The 24,512-nt window shown below is 38.3% G+C and overlaps 1 protein-coding gene across 8 annotated transcripts in view; it reads left to right on the forward strand.

The window, feature by feature from the left end:
* Nucleotides 1-24,512, forward strand: part of EBF1 (EBF transcription factor 1) — a 384,911-nt gene that overhangs the window by 293,115 nt on the left and 67,284 nt on the right. For all 8 annotated transcript variants that reach the window (XM_072756735.1, XM_026007793.2, XM_072756737.1 and 5 more), the window contains exon 10: nucleotides 14,692-14,818. In XM_072756735.1, coding sequence (XP_072612836.1) covers nucleotides 14,692-14,818 — 127 coding nt within the window. The remainder of the gene's footprint in view (nucleotides 1-14,691; nucleotides 14,819-24,512) is intronic.

Genomic DNA, 24,512 nt, shown 5'->3' on the forward strand with positions numbered 1-24,512 from the left:
TTGCTAAGCCATGAGTACTGCTTGGCTTGCCTCTTGGTGTCTAGCACTGGGATAGTTACTACGGGTAATCAAAATTAGGCTTTGTGGGATCTGGTGTTTTATTTGGAACAGCACCTTGCTCCTATGAAACAAATTAGGGAGTTACATAATATATTTTTATAATCCAGTGTTAAATTACTAGCTTAAAATTCAAGGCAAGGTTCTAGAAAGCACAGAGAATGGTATGGTCAGAAGTAGACTGTTCAAATAACAGTCAAGCTTCTGTTATGTACGGATGGATCTCTGTGCTGGGCATTTTAGGCTCTGACAATCCTTTGATTTAATCACTGAAATCTCTGGGAGAATTTATACAGCTTAAGGTATTTAAGATGCCTGTAAAGAAAGTACAGTGGTGAGATTGGTGAGGAGCAGAGGATGAAGGGAACTTCATGCAGACAGTCATCCAAGCAAAGGTTTACATTGCATGAGGTGGCAGCGGGCAAGGAGCTAGTCAGGAGACTTGGGTATTAATTGCAGTCTTTCTGTTGCTCAATCAGAGGACCTAGATTTTAGTGTTGGTCATCGGGCCTTAGTTTCCCCATCTGAAAATGAGGGGCTTAGACTAAATCCTCTTTGAAATCAGCTATAATTTTATAATTCCTTTATCTAGAGTTTACTCCCCTGACTGTCCCTTCAAAGTAAGAAGCACGAAGTGATGATGGGTAGCAAGTAGCTTCTTTTCTTCCACTATTGTGCTTTACTTTTACAACAAACTTGTAATATACAACTATCATGTTTATTTGCAAAAAGATTCTTTGGACTTAATCAAAACCATTTAATTAGCTACAAAGTTGCATCTCCCTATTGATATATCTTTAGTCAATTTATTTTAGCCTCTACACTTCAGGTTCTGGATCTGGTATAAACCTGAGACCACAATGTTGGTCTAATTCATTTTCCAGATAGTTCTGTGGAATACCTCAATTCTTGGGGATATCAACAGGTACCCCATGGGAGATAGGGGAAGAAGGTTTTTCCTGGCGAGTTTGGGAAATGTTGAGTCAAATAAATTAAACTGGTCCTTGTTCTAGGACTTTGCAAGTCTTTTGAGATACTAATGTACACTGTGAATACCTAAGATGAAGTTTACAACATGTCCCAGACTTTTGTGACCACAGAACCTTTTTACAGGGTTCACCTTATAGGAGGATATATTGGTGGTGGATGGATTTCATGTTAATGAAGTAAAATCACGAAGTCCAGTCATGAAGTGATTGGTCTGGGGTAGATGTGAGAAAATCATCTGAAATATTTGCAGAGTATTATTCAGATTAGACCAGGAATGTGTAGAGCCATTATTCTTTAATACTGCAGGCTTTGAACAAAATTTCTTTCATATTTTGCATCTGGTTTTAGTCACCACACACTTGGCATTAGATGCCACGTGATTTTGCAGGGCAGCTATATTTAAAGATTGCCGGAACCACTTAGCTCAGATTGAGAAGTCAGTTTCATCATTGTATGAACCAGTAAGCCTCACACAGGGGCTACATGCTGTCTTTTGCACCCGGATGAATATTTTCTTCCACTACATTCCCAAAGATAGGGAGAAGTCAAAGGGAGAAATCTATGAGGGGTGGGGAAGACCTATGGGTGAATATGGTTGGGTAAATAAATGGCAGTTTGGGGGCTGAGAAATGATTTCCTGCTTTAATCCAGAAGTTGGAAAACAAGGTTTTAAATGCAGTTCCTGACTTCTTTCTTCTTTCCTATCTCTACTTTCCATTCTCATTTGTACACATAGCTCAGAGGAAGGATTGTAAATAAAAAATAGCATTTGCTCCTCTGTGACATTAAAGAATGAATGGCTACAACTCATACATGTTCCCACTGGAAGTTTCCCAGGCCTTTTGTTTGGCCTTGATTTTTACTGAACCACATGTAGAATCACAAAATTTTGAGGGCTTTGAGGAACCTTTCCAGTCATGAAGTGCAGCTGTTTTTGGAAATGAGGGAAAAGAGGCTCCAGAGTCATACAGTGACTTGTCCTGGGAACACATTAGCTATTACTTAGTTCTGGGGTTACAGAGCAACTCTCCAGACACCAACCTCACCCCCCATTTAGCATTCTCTTGTACCAGTTTTCTCATGGTATTTCTTTAGTCCTTTAATAAACTTCCTTATATTTATCAAATCCTCCCAAATTTTATACATGATGATACTGACATTCTAATGGCTGATATTTGCACCACACTTATATGCAATACAATTCCATTCAATTAAAAAATAAAATTAAGAAAGGCAGAGAAAGACATTATCACAAATATCTTTTAAAATTTCATAATGTAAATACGGCATATAAATGGTTCTGTCCTGTATTTAACATATATTGAGGCTTACATGTAGAAGTTTAATTTAAAGTTGATGAAATGGGGAATCCCTGGATGGCTCAGCAGTTTAGCACCTGCCTTCAGCCCAGGCCTGATCAAGTCCCACATCAGGCTCCCTGCATGGAGCCTGCTTCTGCCTGTGTCTCTGCCTCTCTCTCTCTCTCTCCCTCTCTCTCTCTGTGTCATTCATGAGTAAATAAATAAAATCTTTAAGAAAAAAAAAGTTGATGAAATGCGTGGATTTAAAATAATTCATGCATTCCTACTTTTCCCAAACATGTAAGTTGCCAAGTCTGTATGCAACCTGTACTTACTGATCACCTATTAAGGGGAAGATGCTTAATGTAAAATTATAAACTTTATTTTAAGGAATAAAAGGAGCAATCCGAACTGGTTGCATTCAACTTTGAATGTGACTTTGAAGAACATCTTTCAAGCCCAAGTTATTTTATGAGGAATCGTTTTTAAATGAGCCAGTATATTTAAAATAAAAAAAAACAGATTAAAAATACTCTAATGGCCTCTTTAATGTGGTTAATAGTTACAACCGTGCTCACCTTATTCCTAAAAAAGCTTTAGTCTGTATTTTTGTTTTTAATGACTAAGGCACTTGAAATCTCTCCTCTATGTTGTTAATTATAGATGGTTAAAAACAACTTTAAGATGACATTCTCAGTTAGTTTTTTTATGGTGCTTTCAGGAGGTACACGTGTGTGCCTATCACTTGGAAATGGAAACCAGACAAGTGTGATACATTGCTAATTTTAATATGAATCAAAGACAAAGTTCTCACCTGGCTGCAGTCATGTGACTTTGATGAAGAAAACGGATATCTATATAGTGTTGTGTTCATTTTATATCTGTGCTCAAAGTAGACTCCTGGAATGGCTCCCTAATGGTCTGAACTAAAGCCTTCCTCCTTATCCAACCTTATTGGCTTCCTCCTTTCTCAAACCACAACTCCTTAGTTTGGGATTCATCTTAACTTATACTTTACTCATACTGAGTTGTTAGCTCCTTATACTCATAGTGATGTTTTGCCTCTGTACTTTTACCTTTCTTATGCCATTCCTTCTTCCACAATGTTTTTCTCTTCTCTCTGTGCCCACATTTGACTGCCTTTTAAGATCCAGTAAAATGCCACTTTTGTCTGTGAAATCTTCCCTTATAGTTCAGATACTGAGTATTTCCCTTCATCCTAAATTTACATGGTCTTATCTGTACCATATTATGTTTCTTCTAACTTTCTGTCTTTTGTGATTTAAGGGGATGTTCTGTCCCAAGCAGGATCCATGCTAAATTCAGCTTGGTCTTCCAGTGTTTATTTAGCACAGATCCTTACATGTCAGGGGTATTAATTTATATCAATTTATTCAAAACAATGTTGAATGACACTGCCCCTCCCTCCTTCCCTCCTTTCCTTCCTTCCTTCCTTCCATCCAATGCTCCTTATTAGCAACTGTTGTATTCAATGATGCTTCAAAGTGTCAGTACCAGATAGCTAGATTGCAGTGTAGTTTTTGTTAATGCATGTGTGATTAGATAGTTTATTTTTAGATATATTTATTGTGTGATAAGGATGCACATATAAATTAGTGTGAATCTGTTGATTATGGTGAAGATTAAGTAATAATAAAACTAGCACTTTCTAAATGATTAATACCAATGAGACCTTCTCCTAAACTTATTATAGGCATATGTCAATGAATCCTTAGGTTAATTAAATAGCTAGCCTCCTCCTGCTGTCCTACCTTCTTCTCAGGTAATGGGACTGAATGCCAGAGAGGTTGAGTGACTTTCCAAAGGTTCCACAGCCGGTCATTTGCAAACCTTGGACTTAACCCAAAATCCGTGTGACTCCAGAGCCATCTTTTAGCAATCTAATAAGAATGTAGTAAAACCTCACCTATTCAGAGAGACTGTTCTATAACCTCAACTCTCTCTCTCTCTCAAAAAAAAATTAATATAAAAAAAAATTAATAAAGAAAATAACAGACTTTGGGGTAACCAGAACAGTAATTTTTAACAAACTATCTTATCTGTTTCTCCAGATCATAGCAAATCAGAAGGAGCAACCAGAGGCAGGTTGTTAGAAGCAGGCTCAGTGACAGCAGAAATGACAGCTTAATGTCAAGGGCAGAAATGGAAAACCTAAAAAGCAGACGCAGAACTATATTACTGTGTGGCATATTAATGACTGTTCGTAATGACAGTGGCCCTGAGTCATCAAGACAGAGATGGCAATTATATTCAATGTATTCTCTCTAAAACAGCAAGATGGGGGTAATGCATCCTCAAAAGACTTCCAGTGAAAGCAGCTGTCGTGGCACGTTATTAAAAGGGGTTTGGCTCTAGTTTTCTGTGGCGCTCACTTCCTGAAGGGACATGTTAAATGAGGAATTACCGAATCTATGTGCGAGTATCAGCGTTTACAATATGCAAATGTCAACTCAGGTGAAAAAAAAAAAGGTTCAAATGAATCTCTGTTTAGTACCTTATAGTTTTAATATCCTTTTCTTGGAACTCAGAAAGATCTTAAAAGTATTTTGTTGAAAAGTGAGTTCATTCCCTGCTATCCCATCTATCAGTCTTTGGCTTTTCTATTTTTCCTTCCTAATTCCATAGGCAAAGATTCTCCCCTGCAAACAGCCAGCTTTGATAGCAAACACTTAGTCTCTTCCATAAATGTATCTGGCTTTGCTTTTTCTATTATATTTTAATTTTCAAGCAAACATGCCGCAACTCAGGACTCTAAGCCAGACCCGAGTAGGGAATGATGTCCCTTCTTAACTGAATTTAGGAAAACAAACTTTGAGAAAGAGCTCATTGTGCAGTTTCAAACCACAGACGCTGGCGTTCCTGGTGTCCAGTCCTCTCCTTCTGGAATACTCTGGACCTCAGGAACTCACCAATGCTTTTCCAGCTCCCAGATGGTCAGGATGGGATCCAGTCTTTAATGGGGCCCAGTTGGCACAAGATTTATATCCTGGGAAAGAGCTAGTTTATTTAAAAAATAAATTACTGAAAAATAAATAAATAAATCAACGTGCAAAGCCAAAGGTATAATGTATTTCTTTTCACTTTTTTCCTCCCAAATCTGTTATTTTGAAATATGATCTTGTTGCTGTTTTGTTTTGTACAATTAACTGCATTGATTTAGGGACCTGGTTAGTTTCTTGGTCAGAAGAATTAGGCAGTATATTTTCGTGAATGCTTAATGAGGATACCAGGAAGCTTGAAGTTTTTTGGGGAAGGAGTAAAAGTAAACAGATTTTTTTTTTAGCTAAAAGTTTTTTGAGTTGAATGGCATTATTTCTTTTTTGTAGATTCACAAGTGACTTTATTGACTCTTTATCCAAAATTATTAGTGGTGGTTAATAGCATTATGGTATTTATTCCTTCAGTGTTCAGCAAGTATTTATTGAGTGCCTACTGGTTTCCACGCACTGTTAAAACTAGAAACATAGTAGTGAAAACAAGAAAGACAATGTTCATCTAGTCATAGGCCTTTTATTCTGGTTGGGGTTGCAGACAATAAATAGGAAAATATACCTGCATCTCTCTACTCTGTCTCCATCTATAGCTCTGTATGAGGGGAGTTTCAAGCAGTGTACAGGAAGACTGCTGACCATTCAAAAGCTTAGGTTTTAAATTCCTCATTTAACTCAACTCCAAGACTTTAGTTTCAGGTCTCCTCTGACATTCATACATAAAGTTTCTCTTTGTGAATTCATGTGACCCAACATATTTTGTTAAACATTGGTTTAAAGTTATTTTCTTGAAAGGACAAAAGGAAACCAGAATGTTTGTGAAACAGTAAGTGCCTCTACTGGCTTTCTCTCACGTTCTCTGAGAAATCATATACTGCCTTTGAGACAGGCAATTCTGGGGAATGAAAAAATCTGTGTTACGAAACCCAGAGAACTCTGATTAGGGAACAACCAGAATACACTGAGGGACTCAGGAGAGAGATAGCATCCCCTGATTTATGTTGTATCTACTTCAGGGAAATAGAGAAATAATATGGAGGTTCAGCCAGTATAGCTGCCCGGAATATACACTTTTCATATTTCAACTACCTTTAGGAACTCCTGAAAATAATATATTTTAAACACCATATTTAACTATAGAAAGATGAATGTTCCAGAGTGGAGGAAAAATATGTTTGCTGGTTTGGTCACTACTACTGTAGTATCTCTTTAAAAATCCTTAGTCAATTTGGTTTTGAAGCTTTAATTATGCTTTTATGTTACAGTTTTCTTATTTAAATGTCTGCTTCATGTCCATCACTCAGCACCCCCTGCCTCTCTCAAAAGAGATGGATATTATTATCCTAATTGAGGAGGAGGGAGAATGCTGTGAGAATTATTAATACATAAATTAAAAAAATTAATCTGGAAAGTGCTTTAGGGTCCCTAGAGAAGCTCTATCCAAACACAAAGCATATTTAACATTATTACAAGCGCTCCCACAGAGCAGATAGGCCAGTGCAGTGATGAGTAAACTGAGGCACAGAGTATGACAATGGGTGGTTGGGCCAGTGCATGTTAGAACCCTAACCCTTGGGACGCCTGGGGGGCTCAGCAGTTAAGCAAGCATCTGCCTTCGGCTCAGGTCGTGATCCTGGGGATTGAGTCCCACCTCGGGCTTCCTGCAGAGAGCCTGCTTTTCCCTCTGCCTATGTCTCTACCTCTCTCTGACTCTCTTGAATAAATAAATAAATAAATAAATAAATAAATAAATAAATAAATAAAATCTTTAAAAAACAAAGAACCCTGACCCTTGGGGGGTGCCTGGGTGGCTCAGTAGGTTAAGTGTCTGCCTTTGGCTCAGGTCATGATCCCAAGGCCCTGGGATTGAGCCTGGTATCTGGCTCACTGCTCAGTGGATAGACTGCCTCTCCCTCTCCCTCCGCTGCTCCCCCTGCTTGTGCTCTCTCTCTCTCTAATAAATAAAATCTTAAAAAAAAAAAAAAAGAACCCAGACCCTTGAGTGAGTGACACCTAAAGACCACTGCACCACTGGACAAGAGTCCACTTTAGGCTTTTTCTAGTCTTGAGTGTTAATTATTTCTCCAGAGAAGAAGCTTTTCTTTCCTTTTAACCCCTTCTCTTTAAGTCTTTGCTTGTTTGAACTGTGTATGTGTGTGTTGAAAGTGATTAAAGCTCTAAAATATTAAATCCTAAAGCTAGTAAGGAAAAAATCACTAGTGTGCTTTCTAGTAATCTCAGTTATTTTTTTGGCTTTGTGGCTTGGAACTTGAAGTTGCATTTATTTCATATAGTCCCATTGGTTAGAAAATACACATAAAGGCTTATCTTGGAATTGCTTCTTTGTTTTGCTGAGGAATAATTCTCATAGCTTCTCAACAATGAAAAAGACTATTTTGAGTACCGACTGTACTTCCAGAATCTTGGAGGATGTAGGAGAGCTGCAGATCTGTCCTATCCTGTCAAGAGTGGAGATAGGTTACACGTAACAGCAATTATGGAAAAACCATGAGCAGTGTTGGGAGGAACAACTTTGATTGTACAATGGTGGCTATCAGTCAGGCAGACTTGCCACTTCTTCATCATATTTCTTAACTTGCGTAAAACTCATCTTCCACATCTGTGAGCCAGCCCACCCCTGCCCCTAATGCTGCAGGACGGAAATTGCTGAAGGAGTCTTGTGCAGCACTTGGCATGTAGTTAGATGTGGGAAAAGGCCACTGTGGCAGAAGCCACTGTTGAGGACAACTGTCCTCCATTTAGTATGAGCTAGAGTGCTACTGGCTCCCAGAGAAGAAAGTGATTCTAAAGACTGGCCCTTTTTAGCCAGAATTCTGCATCGTGTTTCCATTAACATTTTTAAATACTTAGCTACTCTCTTTTACCTCCCATGCGGGTCCTACTTTTGTTCCTGTGAGAGGCTTTTATAAAAACTATTTAGAGAGGGGCACCTGGGTGGCTCAGTGGTTGGGTGTCTGCCTTTGGCTCAGGTTGTGATCCTGGGGTCCTGGGAATGAGTCCTACATTGGGCTCCCCACTGCCTGTGTCTCTGCCTCTTTCTGTGTGTCTCTCATGAATAAATAAATAAAATCTTAAAAAAAAAACTATTTAGAAAATTATCCTCTCTCACACCCTTCTTCTGGGTTTCCAGAATTTGCAAACTACCTCTCTGGAGGGCATCTACCTCTCCGTGCCCTTCACAATCCTCCCTTTATCCACAGAGGAGCTCCTCTTCCCTGTTTCTTGTACTTCTGTGGAGGACAGGCCCCTGCCACCTCCTCAGCTTCTATGCTCCATCTCTCGCCATGAGCATGCCTCACCTGCTGGCAAGCATAAGACTCTTCTGCTCCTGTGCTCTGACTCTGGAGGAGAGAAAATGCTCACACCAGAAGCTTGGAGGGAGTGTGAGCCCTGCTTCCCTAAGTCCTTGGTGTGCTGGCAGCCTCTTCTGGGGCCTTGTGGAGACCATGTATATCTTTTTATCAGAATGCCACCCTTAAAAATTATTTCTTCTGATTGTAATATGAATGCACTCTTAATTGTTGAGAAGTGAGAGAATCAGAGGGCTATGCAGAGGAAAATAAAACTACACATGGCTTTACAATCTAGTGGTAATGATTCTTGGCACTTTGATGATTTTCCTTTTAGTCTTTTTTTCCATGCAAAAATATATCTAATTCTTGCATAATTAAATGCAATACACATTGCACAAAACTATATTATTCTACATTTGATCTTTAGTAAAATTTTTCTCATAATAAAGGTAATACCTGCGAATGTACAAATTTATTTATTTCAGAATTATTTACGTGATTATTTCCTGTTAAGCACACACACACACAGATCAACACACAAATATATACATACCCACATAAGGAGAAAGAGGGAGAAAATGAATCACATATCATGTCATCAGTCCAGAAATAAATAGTTAACATTTAGCATTGTTCTTTTGTGGGCTACTTTCTTAGTGTTACTTTCATAACCCTTTTTTCTTTCCTTTATTTCTTCTTATTCCTTTCACAGGAGTCACAGACCCTTAGACATCCTCTTCTATTTTACCCCTTAGATGAAATCTGACTAGAGGTCTCATGCAGGGACCTGAGTGTTGAGCTAGTTGGATATTCATTTTAAGAGCAATTTAGGGAATGAGAGTTAAATATTATCAACAATGAACTCTTATGGATGGGTATTACTATGCCTAATGGAGTCAAATCTCTTGTGGAATTCTGTCCTAATTTATGTGTGTATTTATTTCAGAAATATTTTGGGAATATCCTATATGTAGCACATAAAGTTAAATACTTTAGAGGATACAAATATGAGTTAGACTGTCACTGATCTCAGGAACTATCTAATGAGAGAAAAATGTGTAGGAAAATCTTCGTGGCACGTAGCAAAATAGAATGTTAAGTGTTATAGAGTAAATGTCATAATTATATACATTCTTACAAAGGTGCCGATAACTCTGACTTTTAAGATCAAATAGATCAAGTATAACTTATTGGAAGAGAGAGTATATGGTCTCCAAGAACAAGTAGAATATCAGTAGGGGAATGTTTAGGCAAGGAATGAAATGAACAAAGCAAAGATGTTAGGCAAGGCTGTGGTGTTTTCATGGATCTACATGCCCTACACTCCAGAATGGAGAAAGGTAAGATGGAAGTCGAACTAGAAAGGGAGATTGGCTCTCAGGCCCTGGAGAGCCCTGAATATTATGCCAAGGAGTTTGGATTGTATACTGTGTGTAAAGGGGGCACTTGAGGGTTTGAGTAAGTCAACAACATGATGAGAAGACATATTTGAAGAAGATAATTTGGGCAGAAAAAGTAGAAGTAGAGAAAGACCATTTCAAAGGCAATTGTACCATTGTAATTCTCAAAGAAGGAAATGGTGAGAAGAAAGTGGTAAAGCAAGTGGAGGTCAGTGGAGTAAAAATCAAAATGACTAAAAGAAAAACTGAAGGGAGAAAAAATAAAGATGATCCAAAGGAGTAGCATTCCCTTAACTGAGAGTGGGAACATGGGAACAAAAAATACGTTTATAAGTAGTAAGATGATAAATTTAGCTTGGGTCATGTTGGGATTCAGGCAGCAATTAGACATGTTCAAGGAGATTCTGTTACTCTGTTGCTAATAAAAGTTTGGTGCTTGGCCAAAGAGATCAAAGCTACAGGTGTAGATTTGGAAATCTGTCTAACTGAGGTGGTTGAGCCAGTGAGTAAACTCAAGAAATGTTAGGCAAGTAAGAAGAAAATGCCGAACAAAATTTGTAAAATGTCAACAGTTAATAAATTGGTAGGAGGGAAAAGCTGGTGAACAGAAACTAATGAATAAGAGAAGAACTCTAGAAAAACACTTATTTAGAAGCAGAAGATACTGGTTTTCTTCCTAGTGTTTTAAAACAGTGTTAGTCAAACCTGCTCGACCCTCAGCTTTTCTCATCTGGAATACATATCCTGCAAGGATGGGTTTTAAAAGAGAGTGAATGTGAAAGTGCTTTAGTAACCCATCAGACATGCAAGTCGTAGGTCTTATAATTAGTGTCACAAAAGTGAGGAGTGTAGAGACTCCCAACAAGGGAGAAAGTAGTGTCAGATTCTACCGAGTTTCATAAGAATATTTATTTTTAGCTCAACTCGTTTGGTTTGTGATTTAAGGAAGTTAAGAGTGAATCTGTTCTTTAATCACTTAGAACAGCATTTCCCAAAATATGGAGCATGTGGCTCTGGTGTTACAGTAGAGAACTTTGGATTTGACACCAGACATCGAGCAGAACTTAATCATACAGTGAGAAAGTTATTTTTTTGTTTGTCTTAATCCTTCAGGTTTATGTTAAGGGAGAAAGTGTCAGTTGGGGCAAATAAGTCTGTAGCATCTAATACTAGCTAGTTTCCCCTTTCAATAAACTCCTTCAGGTTGTGAGCATTACTTAGTTAGAATTTAACAACATCATATTAACTTTAAAATTACCATCTCTACTACCTTCTCCTTTTTTCAGGGATACCAGTTTTCTAGTTTGGAGAATGTTATCAAGTTTCCTTTAAAAATAAGCTATTTTAAACAAAAAAGTAATTTATTTAAAAAATATTAAGTACATAATTAAATAGATGGTATACAGTTTTGTCAAAACTGAGAAAGCGATATTCCAATAATGAGAGTTTGGAAATTTTAGATTTACCAGAGCCCTTCCCCTTCTGTTGCTTGGAGTAGCTGCCTTAGTTCAACCAGATTAGAACAATGTGGGAAATTATCCATCTTGGGATGATGGTGGTGTGGTGGTGGTTGTCTTGGGTTCTAGAATTCCAGATCTAGACCCTGTTCCTCCTTTAAGATGTTGGCTCAATTTTTGAAGCCAGAAGATTTTTCTAGAATTTTGTGTCTTCAGAAGTTAAAATGAGAGGGTTAGTTTTAAATGATTATGAGTTCCTCCCAGCAATAAAGCCAATGATTAGTAAATAAGCCTATGCTTTCAAATGGATATAAGTTAGAAAAAATGTTTTTCCTCTGTAAGGCATCAATATCATATGTCAATGCCAAAGGTTGTTTGCAGACCAACATCCACAGCAAGGAAAACATCAACAAATTCATTCTTTAATGATAATTCATATTCTACCTCATTTGTGAGGGATAGTTATTTCCAGAAGGAATCTCTGCTTTAGTTAGGGTGATGGATTAAAATTGAAAGTGAAATTGTAAAAGAAAATTTGTTTCAATTTCCTGAGCCTACTGCTTTCTACCAATACCCCATTCTTAAACAGTAATTTCACTGCAGTCCTATAATCAATTCAGAAAGCCCATGAATTCTGTTACTCAGTGCAGCAGCTCATAGGTCATAAGTCCTTATAATGTAAAAAGGTGTTTCTATTCATCTATTTACTAATATCTTTCCATCTTTTAAAATTTATTTCCTCTGAAAGGGAGGGAAGGTAAGTAGATTCTCACTGGCTGGAAGTTCTCCTAAGTATTATTGTGAATTAATGTAACTCTACATCCCAAGTAACTCTTAAAAATAGAAGCATATTTGGAATCTAACAATATGGTGACTTCCATCATCAAAAATACAGCCAAGGATCAGGCAGCAAATGAAAAACGGATATAGAATGGGGTTAGAAAAAAACACGCACCCCATCTTGGGATCTGAAAAATTTGAGTTTATTACTTCCTTTAAAAAGTTTCCATATGAACAAGTTCTTCTCTATTATTAAGTAGGAATTGTTTGTCCCAGTCATTTCTTGAACCGCGTCAGTGTTGAGTCTCGCTCTAACTTGCGCCAACAGGGATTATCCTTGTGCAAGAAGCTTAGCCATTTTAGGATCGTGTTTTCACATCTGAGGAAAAAAGGGATGATAATAACAATAATTTGGTTATTGATTTGACCAAATTAGTGTCCGTATGTAAATTCCTCAGCAATGTAGCAGATACTTCCTAGGTACTCACCAAGCATTAATTCCCAACATTGCAAAAACACTCTGACCAGTTGAGATTAAGCATGCACTTGATTTTGGAAAATCATCTTTTACTGCCCTTCAGAGCCTCTTTCCTTCTTTTGTTCTCTATATAATAGTAAACTTGATTTCCTGATTTTGATGCTTACAGATTAGAAGCACAGAATAGAAGGTGGAAAGGATGCTGGGAGAAAAAAGGCAAGAAACTGAACAAAATAGAAATAATTTAAAAATCGAAGTTACCCAAGGCCATTTAGTGCAGGAGAAAACAGTCCCTCATACCCTAGTAGTCACTAAGTAGGCTTTTCTATATTACAGCAAGATATAATAAGGAGTATTCCAAATGACAATCTTGATTCATCAAGGCTAAATTAAAGTATATATATATACTTTGCTTATTTTACAAAAAAATACAATGATTTTGGAAGAAATTAAATATGAAAAGGACAAAATTTTAAGTAAATACCTTTTTGGTATGATTTTCCCATTAAAATTTCAGGCAGGGGTTCCATATAAGCATGATTTTGCAGAAATATCTTTTGTGTGTCCCCAGCAAATAAGCCAGAGTTCCACACATTCTACACAAAGGGACAGGCATTTCTAATTACTAAGTTAAAATTATTTTTATGTAGATGGCCTCTTCTTTATGTGTCAAAAAAAGAGCATTTGACAGAAATTACTTGTGGACTTTCACAGTAGCAGCTTTCTCAGATTCTTTTCTCTGGGACTTGGTGTTAGGATAGTTTACCCAGGTAGGCCCCAAGGGTGGACACCTTGATTCTCATGGTATCACCTATGATTTTTCAGGCGAAACATTTGAATTGAATTAATGTGATTTTCACATTAAAAAAAGAAAAAAAATGCTTTTTCTAAGTTATCTTTGTGAGAATGGTACAAACACAAGTCAGTACAAACTCAATGGTACAAACTCAAGTGATAATCCATTGTATACTGACTCAGTGCCACAAATATCGAATTAAGTGAATCTGATAGGAGTCAAGAAGTGGGCAACATCAGATACCAGAGAAGAGAGATCATGTGGAATCCAGCACCGTCGGAGGTCAAGCAGTCAAATACCAGGGCTGAATTTTTCAAAGAACCAGATAATGCCCGTTTTACGACCATTAATAACATTTCAGTTATATAAACAAAGATAAGACTAATAAAAAATAAATCCTGCTTCTCAGTGTAATCGGATTGCCAACAGGATTCAGAAATGAACTTCCTCATTGTGCATGTGGCATCGCATAACGGACCAATGATCATTCTGCAGCCCCCTCCCCAACCTTCCATTTCCCTTTTATGGACAGTCCTTAGTTCTGCCAGGGAGCTGTTCCAGGGAGGCAGATTCTTTGGTTTCCCCTTTACAGCTCTTTGATTGTGCCTCTGGTAGTTAATGCACCAAATGGTCTTTAGGGGTATTTCATACGTGTGCTCTGCAGCTAATCAGAATGCCTTGGCCCACTGATTTCCTACTTCTGTGTTTTCCACATGTTTAAGGGCTCAGTTCAAACACCAGGCCCACCAACTTCTGGAGAGGCATGGTAAGAGTTCAGCTCTGATTTGGGTGTCTGCCTCAAACAGAGATTTTTCCAAAGGATATCCTGTAGTAGATGAATCATTCCATTAGGCCAGGTTCACTTTTCAAACCAGGAAGCAGAGTGCCTGCTGTGTAGGGAAACTCAGATAAAGTTGTGGCTGTGCTCAGAGTGCTTGTAAATATTGTTGCCAGTGTCTTTGATACAGGTTCCATCAAGATAGTATGTAAACACTGACAGGTTAATTATGTGTTTTAAAGCTATGTTTATTGAGAGCTGATGGGAAGGCTCTGAAATGAGTCTTCTACATATTGCAGTGACAGTTTTCTCCCCAATGTCTTCCCCAGCTGATTACTCCTCATGCCATCCGTGTGCAGACCCCTCCTCGGCACATTCCTGGTGTTGTAGAAGTCACATTGTCCTACAAATCGAAACAGTTCTGCAAAGGGACACCGGGAAGATTCATTTACACAGGTAAGAACCACTGCAGATGGTGGACACAGAGTTTTCTCCTTGGCCTTGTGAGTGTTTTAGTTTATCTTGTATGTGTATGTGTGCATTTTATTTTCAAATCTAGTTTCTAAGACACTCTTTCTTTGTCCATTTCACCATCGACCCAAATACTTGCTGTTATTATCATCATCATTATTTAAGAATTCATCCGGGTGTCCATGTTGACTGAGAAGATCAGTAGAAATAATTGGTTGGATACCTAAAGAAGCAGCATGAGAAATAAGGAAAGGAGGAAGAAGTGCTAGAGAATCCTGAGTCTCTCTGAATATTAAGCCATCTGCATTGGGGTTTATTTGCTCTGTGGAGTAAGGATGTGCTTTAATGAAGAGTACAACTTTCTTCTGGTCATAACTAGAGAATTGGTTGTCTCCTATTTCATTGTGGCTTGGTACTTTCTTCTCCTGTAAGCTGCATTTGGCCCTCCCAAACCTGCCCTGCAGTAAGAAACCAGGGTTGCAGAGTGAAGATAAATTGACCATGCAACAGATGGAGAGAACCAGGCAGGTTCCCTGTAGAAATGCAAGTATGCATTTCTTAAGTGTCCTGTGTGTACTTTAGGAGATCCCCAGATTGTGATGTGCTAGCCAGACACCACAGATCTTTTTATAATTAAGATTCTGATTCAGTAGCTCTGGGTGGGATCTGAGACTCTGCATTTCTAACAAGCTCCCAGGTGAGGTTGATGATCTTGGTCCATGGACCACACCGGGCATAGTGACATTCTATACCCTCTGCTTACTACCTGTCGTCCTAGGTAACTGTCTCCAGGAACTCGTCCCACACTTCCCTCTTCATTCAACAGAGGACCACAAGGCTTGACTAAGTATAGAGCATAAGTTGCTTTCACACAAAGAAGCTTTGGAGCAGTGAAGAGATAACTCTGTTAATACATCCTAATTATAACCATACAATTAAATGGACAAATTTTACTTTGCTGTGACATTTTACCTCAAAGCACCTTTCCTTTTGTATTTTAATACTAGGAACAAAACCAACCATGCTTGTTAGTCTCAATTTCTCTCTCCCTGCCTCTCTCTCTCTCTCTTTCTCTTTCTCTCTCAAAATTATAAAAACAATTAATGCATCCTGACCCTCGGAAATGCCTCCCAGCCCTTTAAACAAAATGCAGGTTTGGTGCCTGCCTGACGATTAGTTTTAGTTAATTGAAAATTATAGGATTGACCCAAGAGGAAAATTTTGTTTGCACTCCAATCACTTTTACAAATTAAGGAAAATTACCACAATTTTGTTTAGCTAAGGTTTCACACTGAGTTCAAGAAATTAGCTCAGCCATCCCAACAAAGTCAGCACTTTGTTAGTGAGCACTTGAAAAAATAATAGTCTATCTGGAGTTTTGTGGTGTATACAAACGAAGCATAGAGAAAGCTATGATGCTTTATAGAAGTAGGCCAAGTGTTTTTAATTAGGCTCATTGGTTCAGCGTAAGTTTTGAAGAACAATCAAACTAGCAGATTAGCTGTTTCTTTTAAAGCTAGGATTTCTTGCCATTCATTTTTCCCATGAGAACTTCCACATAGCACTATTTTTTTTTTTTTTTTACAAGCCTCATTATGGGCCTGCAGGAAAAGGACCAATTGAAACTTCTGATACTGTAACATTCCCCACCATCATTCCGATGGATGGGAGCTTTTCACAATGTTCCTCACTGAACTCGGTGTTCTGGAACATATTACAAAACCACAGAGGCCAAATGTTTTCTCTGAGGAGTTTGGACTCTGTTTTTGGCCAAAAACATTTAGGCCTTGCTGGCTGCTTATTTACTCTGCTATTAAGAACAAGAAAAAGGAGAAGAAAAAGAAGAAGAAGAAAATGCTTGTGTGGTGGGAGGTACAAGAGGCAATCAGGCATGATTCCGCTTTGGTGACAACATCCCTGCCCATTAATGGTTCCATTTTGTGGTCAGGTCTCATTTAGAAGAAATTATTTTTAATCAGTGTTCAACAAAATATCCCCTTGAGCCACCTGGCCATAAAAGTTAAAAAAAAAAATCATCCCCACTAAATGACTTAAGTTCTTAAAAAGAAAATAGCAAGGGACCCATTATAATTTGGGAATTTTTTTTAACTACTAAAAAAAAATTGCCATCAATTCAAGAAATCACATCTTGGAAAACCTGTATCATACAGGAATTAGGATCAAAGATAAAAGCGGCAGATTGGCAAGTCTAGCAGAGTAGTTAGTGATAACAGAGAGAAATCCTTGGTGTTCATGCACATGTGTAAATGTCCGGGAAATTTAAAGTATGAACAAATGCTTCTGCTGATCTTGCCTCAAGCTGTGGGAAATAGACAAGAAGACATGATCTTTTAAGTGTTCTAGGAGAGAGTTTAACTTCTCTCTGTGTTGGAAAAATGACATTTTGAAGAAATTAGCACAAAAACTTCTCTACTGATAAGAGTTGGCTCTTCAGCTCATGGTGACGTTACATCATTTCTAACAAAGGGGAATCTCTGTTGGTGAAAGACACATGGCCTCTTGATTAGCATTAAATGCCCCTCCCTAAGGTCACTTGTTCATGGCTGGTGCTCCTGGCCCCAGTGATTTACTTGGTTTACCTCTATACTTGTCACCACTTACCAACCAAGGCAGAGAAGGGTCATAAAACCTTTCTGTTCTTTATATCCAAACAACCACTCAGGTCATTGTAAACATGCAGGCATCTTTTTCCGTCTGTCCACAGAAGCTCCCACTTCATTTTCTTTAACTTCCATAGCATTTCAAGATGTGAAGCCTGATTTTCTGGATGGGCTGAGCTGACCTCTTTTTTCTTAGTGGAATGTCACTTGGAATTTTTCCCATTAAAAAAAAAAAAAGAAAAGGAGGAAATATCCGAGGACTGAAAACTCACAACCCTAATTTAAGCACTGTTGGGTTTTCTGAGTGGGAGAGTTTGGGTGTGTATATGTGGAAGTCTCTAAAAATCCCTAATTGTTAAAAAAAAACACACACACACACACAACTGAGACAGGAACAGCATGGCCTAATCTATGCAAATAAAGGCAGACTTTTTGGGGAGGGAGGACAGAATTTGACTAAACACAGATTGCCTGCAAGCTGGCTCCACTTGTAAGGAGTGGGAACGTTGCGCTCCATCATTGAGTCTTCAGATCAGGGACACAGGAAGAATTCTTAGCTGCCAGATGTGCTGGTCTCTGTGTTCGCCCAATCAGTGAGGGAGCAAAATGAATGCTGGCTTGATCAGAACAAATAGTACTTCTCAGATCTTATTTATTGTGTCCAGTTATTCTTATTTATTAGGTAAATTCAGGGCAAATCAGACTTTAAATTTTAAATAATGTTTCCTGCTAGCAGGACACAAAACTCCTTTCTAATGACAGGACTGTTTTGAAACCCCTTCCTGATGTCTGCTCCGACAGTCCCATAGGAAGTAAATCCACCATAAACCTCCACTGCCATGGAAAAAGGTCTCCCCAATACCTTTGTTCTTCCCCCAGCTTGTTTTCCTGCTGTTGTTACATCTTTAAGCGTCTTAGACCTTTTAAAATTGTAATCTCCTCTGCTAAATTTTCAGTAAACTTGGGAGCTGATAAAGGACTCTAAGGAGCCTTTCGAAGCTTCTTCTAAGTTCTATAGTTGGTTTTCCTGATAAGAAGTGGCCAAATCCAAATGCGGTTTTACATCATCGTAGTTCTTTCTCTGCTGGAAAAGCTGCTATCTTTGGGGATACTGTGCCTGGTAGAATGAGCCACCAGGACCGTGTCTGACCAGCTCAGGTGTGCACAGAGAGCTAACAACTCCCTGCTCACTGTAAAGCTGATGAAAGCCCCAGTGAATGATCATGTCACAGCTCAGATTTTGGTTAGGCCACTTCTCAGATCATTCTGTCATGAGGTTCCACCGTTCTAAGGATTTTTCACCAAATTTCCTGTCATTGTGAAAGAACTAACTCACATTTCTGTGTGTTAGTCTCAGAATTAACTTTGAGATGAAAATTCTTCCTGGAAATACTTCCTGTATGTGCCTCATATCCAAAACAACTTTGCATGTAGGAGGGGCTGCTTGGGCTGAATATGCTCTGTGGAACTTGATGACATGTACCATGTCTTTCAGGTTTTCTTTTTTTTCTCTCTGTTCCTTTTGCTTTCTCCTCCTTCCCTTTTTCTTCCTCTCCCTCCTTTTCTTTCCCTCTCCTGTTCTTTCCTCTCTTATTCCCCATGGGACAATATGTCATAGTGATTAAGGACTTGGGTTTAAGAGGCAATGGGTGTAGATTGAACGCTCAGCTCTACCACTTACTACTGAGGTTATTTTGGGGACATCATGTGATGGCTCTGAACCACAATTGCGTGTTCTTTACTAAGGAATAATCCCTTGTCTGGGTTTGTTTTTCAATCGAGAAAATACATGTAAAGCACCTTTCATGAAAGCCAGATACTAGTAGTTTCCATTATAAATGGTAACCATTATTATTATTCATTAATTCATTCATCTGTTGCTGAGTCCCTACCATGGTGTAAATATTTTACATGTATTGTTTATCTTCACCATCATTTCCTAGAGGTCTAAGAAATGTCCTTTAGAAAAAAAAAAAGAAATGTCCTTTAGGATTTTTAGTAACAGAATTGTAGACACCCATAAATAAGAGAAACAAGTAACATCAATCAACCACAAATAAAAAGAGCAAAATATGAATAAGGTAGCAAGAAAAAGAGATTTATAAATACTAATATAACAATTTTGATATAACAAATACTTTCTCAAGAATAGCCTCAAACAATAAATATTTTAATAATGAAGCTCTGATTTATAAAGTTCTCTGGTGCTTACTTTTCAAGAAAAACACACACTGGTCTTCTTGTTCCCATTCAAATTTCAGACCTTCCTCTGGAGACCATAGTTATATGGATATAGTCCGTCACCAACCTCTTCAAGGGTGTTTAGGTTATAATTGCTTCAATTCCAGGTTTCAAGGCCAGAAGGCTCTGTTTGTAGTTCTTGAAAACCTCCTCCACAAATGAAGACTGCCACCCTAGAGATAAACAGAGTTGTCAGTTATAAGGGAAAGTGAGGAGTATGTACCTAATGAATCTCATGTTTCTTAGCCTCTTCTTATACTAATTAATTGTCAGGTTAGGCTTCTGAAAAGCCACTATCATAGCATTACTCTGCATAGAAAGCTTCCCTTTTTGCCTACTCTTTGTGAGATGTGGCCCAAACCCTATACTTGGCCAAGTTTACAGCTCCCTGTTGAATCAACTACACTCAAACCAGTCTCCTCTGGATGCCTGGATGGCTGAGCCATTGAGCGTCTGCCTTTGGCTCAGGGCGTGAAGTTCTGGGATTAAGTCCCACATCAGGCTCCCTGCATGGAGCCTGCTTCTCCCTCTGCCTACGTCTCTGCCTCTTTCTCTCTGTGTCTCTCATGAATAATAAAATCTTTAAACAACAATAACAACAACAACAACAACAAAAACCAAAAACCTATCTCCTCATTAGATCGCAAGCTCACTTCATATTTAGCAATTCTGGACATGGTAATTCTCCTATACAATCAAGCTGAAGCTCTATTCCCCCCTGAAGTGCTTTCTAGCCACTTTAGTATAGTGGGCAGAGCCCTGATCTGAGAATAAGAAGGCCTGGTAGCCCTAGCTCTGCCGCTAACTGGCTGTGAGATGTGAGACACATTGCTTCCATGGTCCACATTCTAGTTTCTTCAATGTGAAATGAGCCAGTTGCACTAGGCAACTTTGATGTTTCCTATGGCTTATCTTGATGGGCTAGAAGAGTTTATATCCTTGAACCTCTTCTGTTGCATATGCTTAGGCCATTCATTTACCATTCACTTCCTTACACTTTTAGATCTCTTGTTTTGTTCTTAGTTACCCAATCATAAAAAGTCTACATCTACCCTTCCCCGATCTTATATTATTTTATACACTGTGTGGAAGCAACTTGACTTAGTATCTTACTTTCAATAGATGTTCTCTAATAATTGATTGACATATAGCCCAGGATCAATGGGTCCTCATTGATTTTTGTGCTCTGGATGACATGGAATGTAAATAAGAGCTGTTAATTAAGAATCTATCCCCTTTCACTTGGAAGTTTTACATGCAGAACACAGTAAGGGGTTTCTATTAAAAAAATATGGGTTGGATCTGTACCATAAATATTCTTCACTGTCCATTGTAAAATGGGAATATTTTAATAGTATCTATATCTAAGAAGTAAATGGATCAATATAGAAAATGCAGTGCTGGGGATCCCTGGGTGGCCCAGTGGTTTAGTGCCTGCCTTCGGTCCAGAGTGTGATCCTGGAGTCCCGGGATCAAGTCCCACATCGGGCTCCTTGCATGGAGCCTGCTTCTCCCTCTGCCTGTGTCTCTGCCTCTCTCATGAATAAATAAATAAAATATATATAAAAAAGAAAGAAAATGCAGTGCTGATAGTCCCTGGTACAGTGCGAGTGCTCCCTAAAAGTAAATTCAAAAAAAGAGAAGCAAATAATAAGAGTGTTTCTTTTGAAAATCCAAAGAATTGGTCATTACAAAAGATTTTGGTTTGTATTAAATATGTGTCAGCTTTCATCATAATCAAAGAAATTGTTTCTTTCTAGTTGTTAAGAGTAGAAATCAAAAGATCTGGGTTCTAATTATTATATTTTAGTGCTTCCTTTGTTCATTCTTTCAGCTAATATATATTTATGGATTGCCTGTTCTATTCTAGGCAATGTTCTAAACCAATTTTGGCAATATTCTAAAACAGCATTGAGCAAAACAAGACATGGTCCCTGTTCTCATTGTTCTTATGGTCTAAGAGGGAATGTAAATGTTTACTATTTCAAATTCGATGAGTGTCCAAAAAAGATAGGAACCGAGTTCTAATAAGCAGAGAAAAAAGGTATCCCAACTGGTCAGTTAGGATGTTTTTCCTCAGGAAAAGATGAGCTGAGGTTTGAAGGATGATTAAGAGTTAACCTGGCAATGGGTGGAGAGTGGGAGAAGGGTGAAGTTGGGGAAAGAGAATTGGGTGTTCCAGCATAGATGATGTGCAAGTAGGCATTGAATGGGAGCTAATGTGACTTCCTGGAAGTCTGGAAAAACTTTAGTGAGACTGCAAAATTAAGAGAGAGGAGAATGGCGATAAGGAAGGCTGGAGAAGTAGGCAGGGGCAAGCCTATGCAAAGTCTTATAAGCCAGGGGTGGAGGGGTGGGAAGCTTAGTTGTCATCTTGCGAACAATGGACAGCCCTTGAAGTATCAGAAATGACAATAGAGATGACTAGATTTGCGTTTTGGAAAAAAACAAAAGCAAAAATCTCTGACTGGTTGTCATATAGAAAGCCAGAATGGATATTAGAAGACCAGTTAGGAGGTCATTGCAGTAGTCTGGGAGAGAGATGTAGTGACTTTCATTCGAGTGGTAATGAGTGGAGATGGAATTAAATGAGAGAATTTGAGTTATTGAGGAGGAAATAGACAGGACCCAGAGATGGGTTGGACACAGGGATGAGAGGGAGAGAGGGCTTAAGGCTACCTGGCCTTTGGCTTCTTCAGCCTAATGGTTGGAGGGGCCATTCCTCCTCTGGACATCCATCCCCAGGGTCTTGTGAGTATCCGTGAAAGAAAGAATGGTCATGAAAATGTTCTGCAAACAGTAACCTTCTACACAGATGTTAATTGTTAGAAAGAGGCCTATGCAAACTCAGGAAGAATCAGAGAAAGGAAGGCACGAGGGTGTTTTCTCGGGTATCAGATTGTTTTCACTTAGGATTCAGCTGAGAGAGGGCTGTGTAATGAACACTTGACTAGCAGTTCTGCCTTAGCAGTGTCCTAATTGGAAAAGATTCAAGAAGAAAGAAAAATTAACAGGCTGCTCCTGTCCACATGTCTTGAATATTACTCCAAATGAGCCATTTACACACAAAGAAAAGAATTCAAGGCAGAGAGAATATTTATTCTTTTTACTTTTGCAATCCAAGGGGCAAGTCCCACGCCTCTTCTCTGCTGAAGGGAGTTTTTTTTCACAAAATGTGACTGCTCCTGATCTGATGTATGTTGATGTGATTGGTTATCCCAGACCCTCTGGCGTTTGTAAAGTTAAACACTCTTGGTACCATAACAGGGACAACAGCAACAAGAATCACTAAAAGTACCCATTGTACTTCTGTGACATCTATAAAATGAAAGCCGTTTCTGCAAAGAATAAAGCTGGTCTGAAGGAAGCATATTATTTTGCATATTTTATGTACATACTTTCCAAGAAATATGACCCTTATTTCCTATTTGGAGTGGAGTGTAATCAGGACTTGAGTAGCTAGTGTAACAGGATCATTAAAAGGGATATTTTCACTGACATTAGAGGTCTAAATGGCCACTAGGCCTTATATACAACCTTGGCTCTTTCCTGTCTACCCAGAGTTAATAAGTGATAAGGCCGGGAGAGAGATAAATCACAGAAATCCCTGTCCAAAGAAAACATATTGACTACAGCCAGGCAAATAACAGACCATAACCAACGGTCCCATTCATCATTCATGTAATAGGGATATAAAGTATTTCCTACCAATGAAACCATATAGAAGGAAAAGGCAGATAAGCTTCCCCAATCTAAGGCATGTGATTTGGTTATTAAGGGACATGAACTATTTGTCACATGGCTTTAATCTTTAAGATGTGTTGCCACTTCGAAACTATAAATTTCTGGTCAGGGATTAGAAAGCTATTAACAATAAAGGTAGGAACTGAGCTTTATATGTATTCTTGCCAACATAATGCAACACTATAAAGTCTTGAACCTCTAATCTATTTAGTATGATATAACATGATTTGGTTTTCAAAGCTAATAAACTCTTTGGAGGTTTTCAAGGCTTTTGTTTTTGTTTTTATCCAGCATCCTGATAAATTAACCCTTCAGTTTTAACCGTGTATGTTGAAACTTTCTCTAACATCCTGGAGGGTGGAGTGGGTAACTAAACTAAATTTTTTTTCTTTATCTCCTTTCCTAAGACTTACTTCAAATGTTTGGTGGAGGGTTATTTTCTTTTTATTTGTCCGTGTTTGCAGTGCTGTGGATGCTAGTCTTTCTGTTCATTGTTAACTAAGTGATGTGGCGCCCACTAGAGCATTAAAACTTGTTTTTCTTTATTGCAATATAGTACATACTGATTTCAGATAATTTCAAAGTACTCATTGGAAAATTATTAAAATAATTTGAAAATTGCTCACATTTCTACCAGTTTTTAAAACATTAAACACTCGATAAGTGTTAGCTGTTGATATTTTTAATGGCATATGTCTTTCTTCCTATGCATATATCTGCCTCATTACCAAAATAAGGTGAGACCTTACGTCATATTGTGTAATTTGTTTTTTCACTTAACAGCATATAGGAATCAATAGGTATTATGAATTTAAAATAATTTTTAGGTTTTAATAATCATTCCACATCTTGGTAGAGTCTTATAATGAGATAAACCCTTATCTTGTTGTAGTATAGATACCTGGGGATTTGGGTTCTGGTGGTCTCTTTTGTTTCCTGAAAACCTCCAGTCCAGGTCAGTAGTCTCCTACCCACATTCTTTGATTGTACACATTGGTTGGATCCCATCAACCAACCCCAAATGAGGAAGTGGACATAGCTCTGAGGGCCTCATTTCTCAGAGGCCCTGATAT

This window comes from Vulpes vulpes, chromosome 4, assembly GCF_048418805.1.
Source record: "Vulpes vulpes isolate BD-2025 chromosome 4, VulVul3, whole genome shotgun sequence".
NCBI lineage: Eukaryota > Metazoa > Chordata > Mammalia > Carnivora > Canidae > Vulpes > Vulpes vulpes.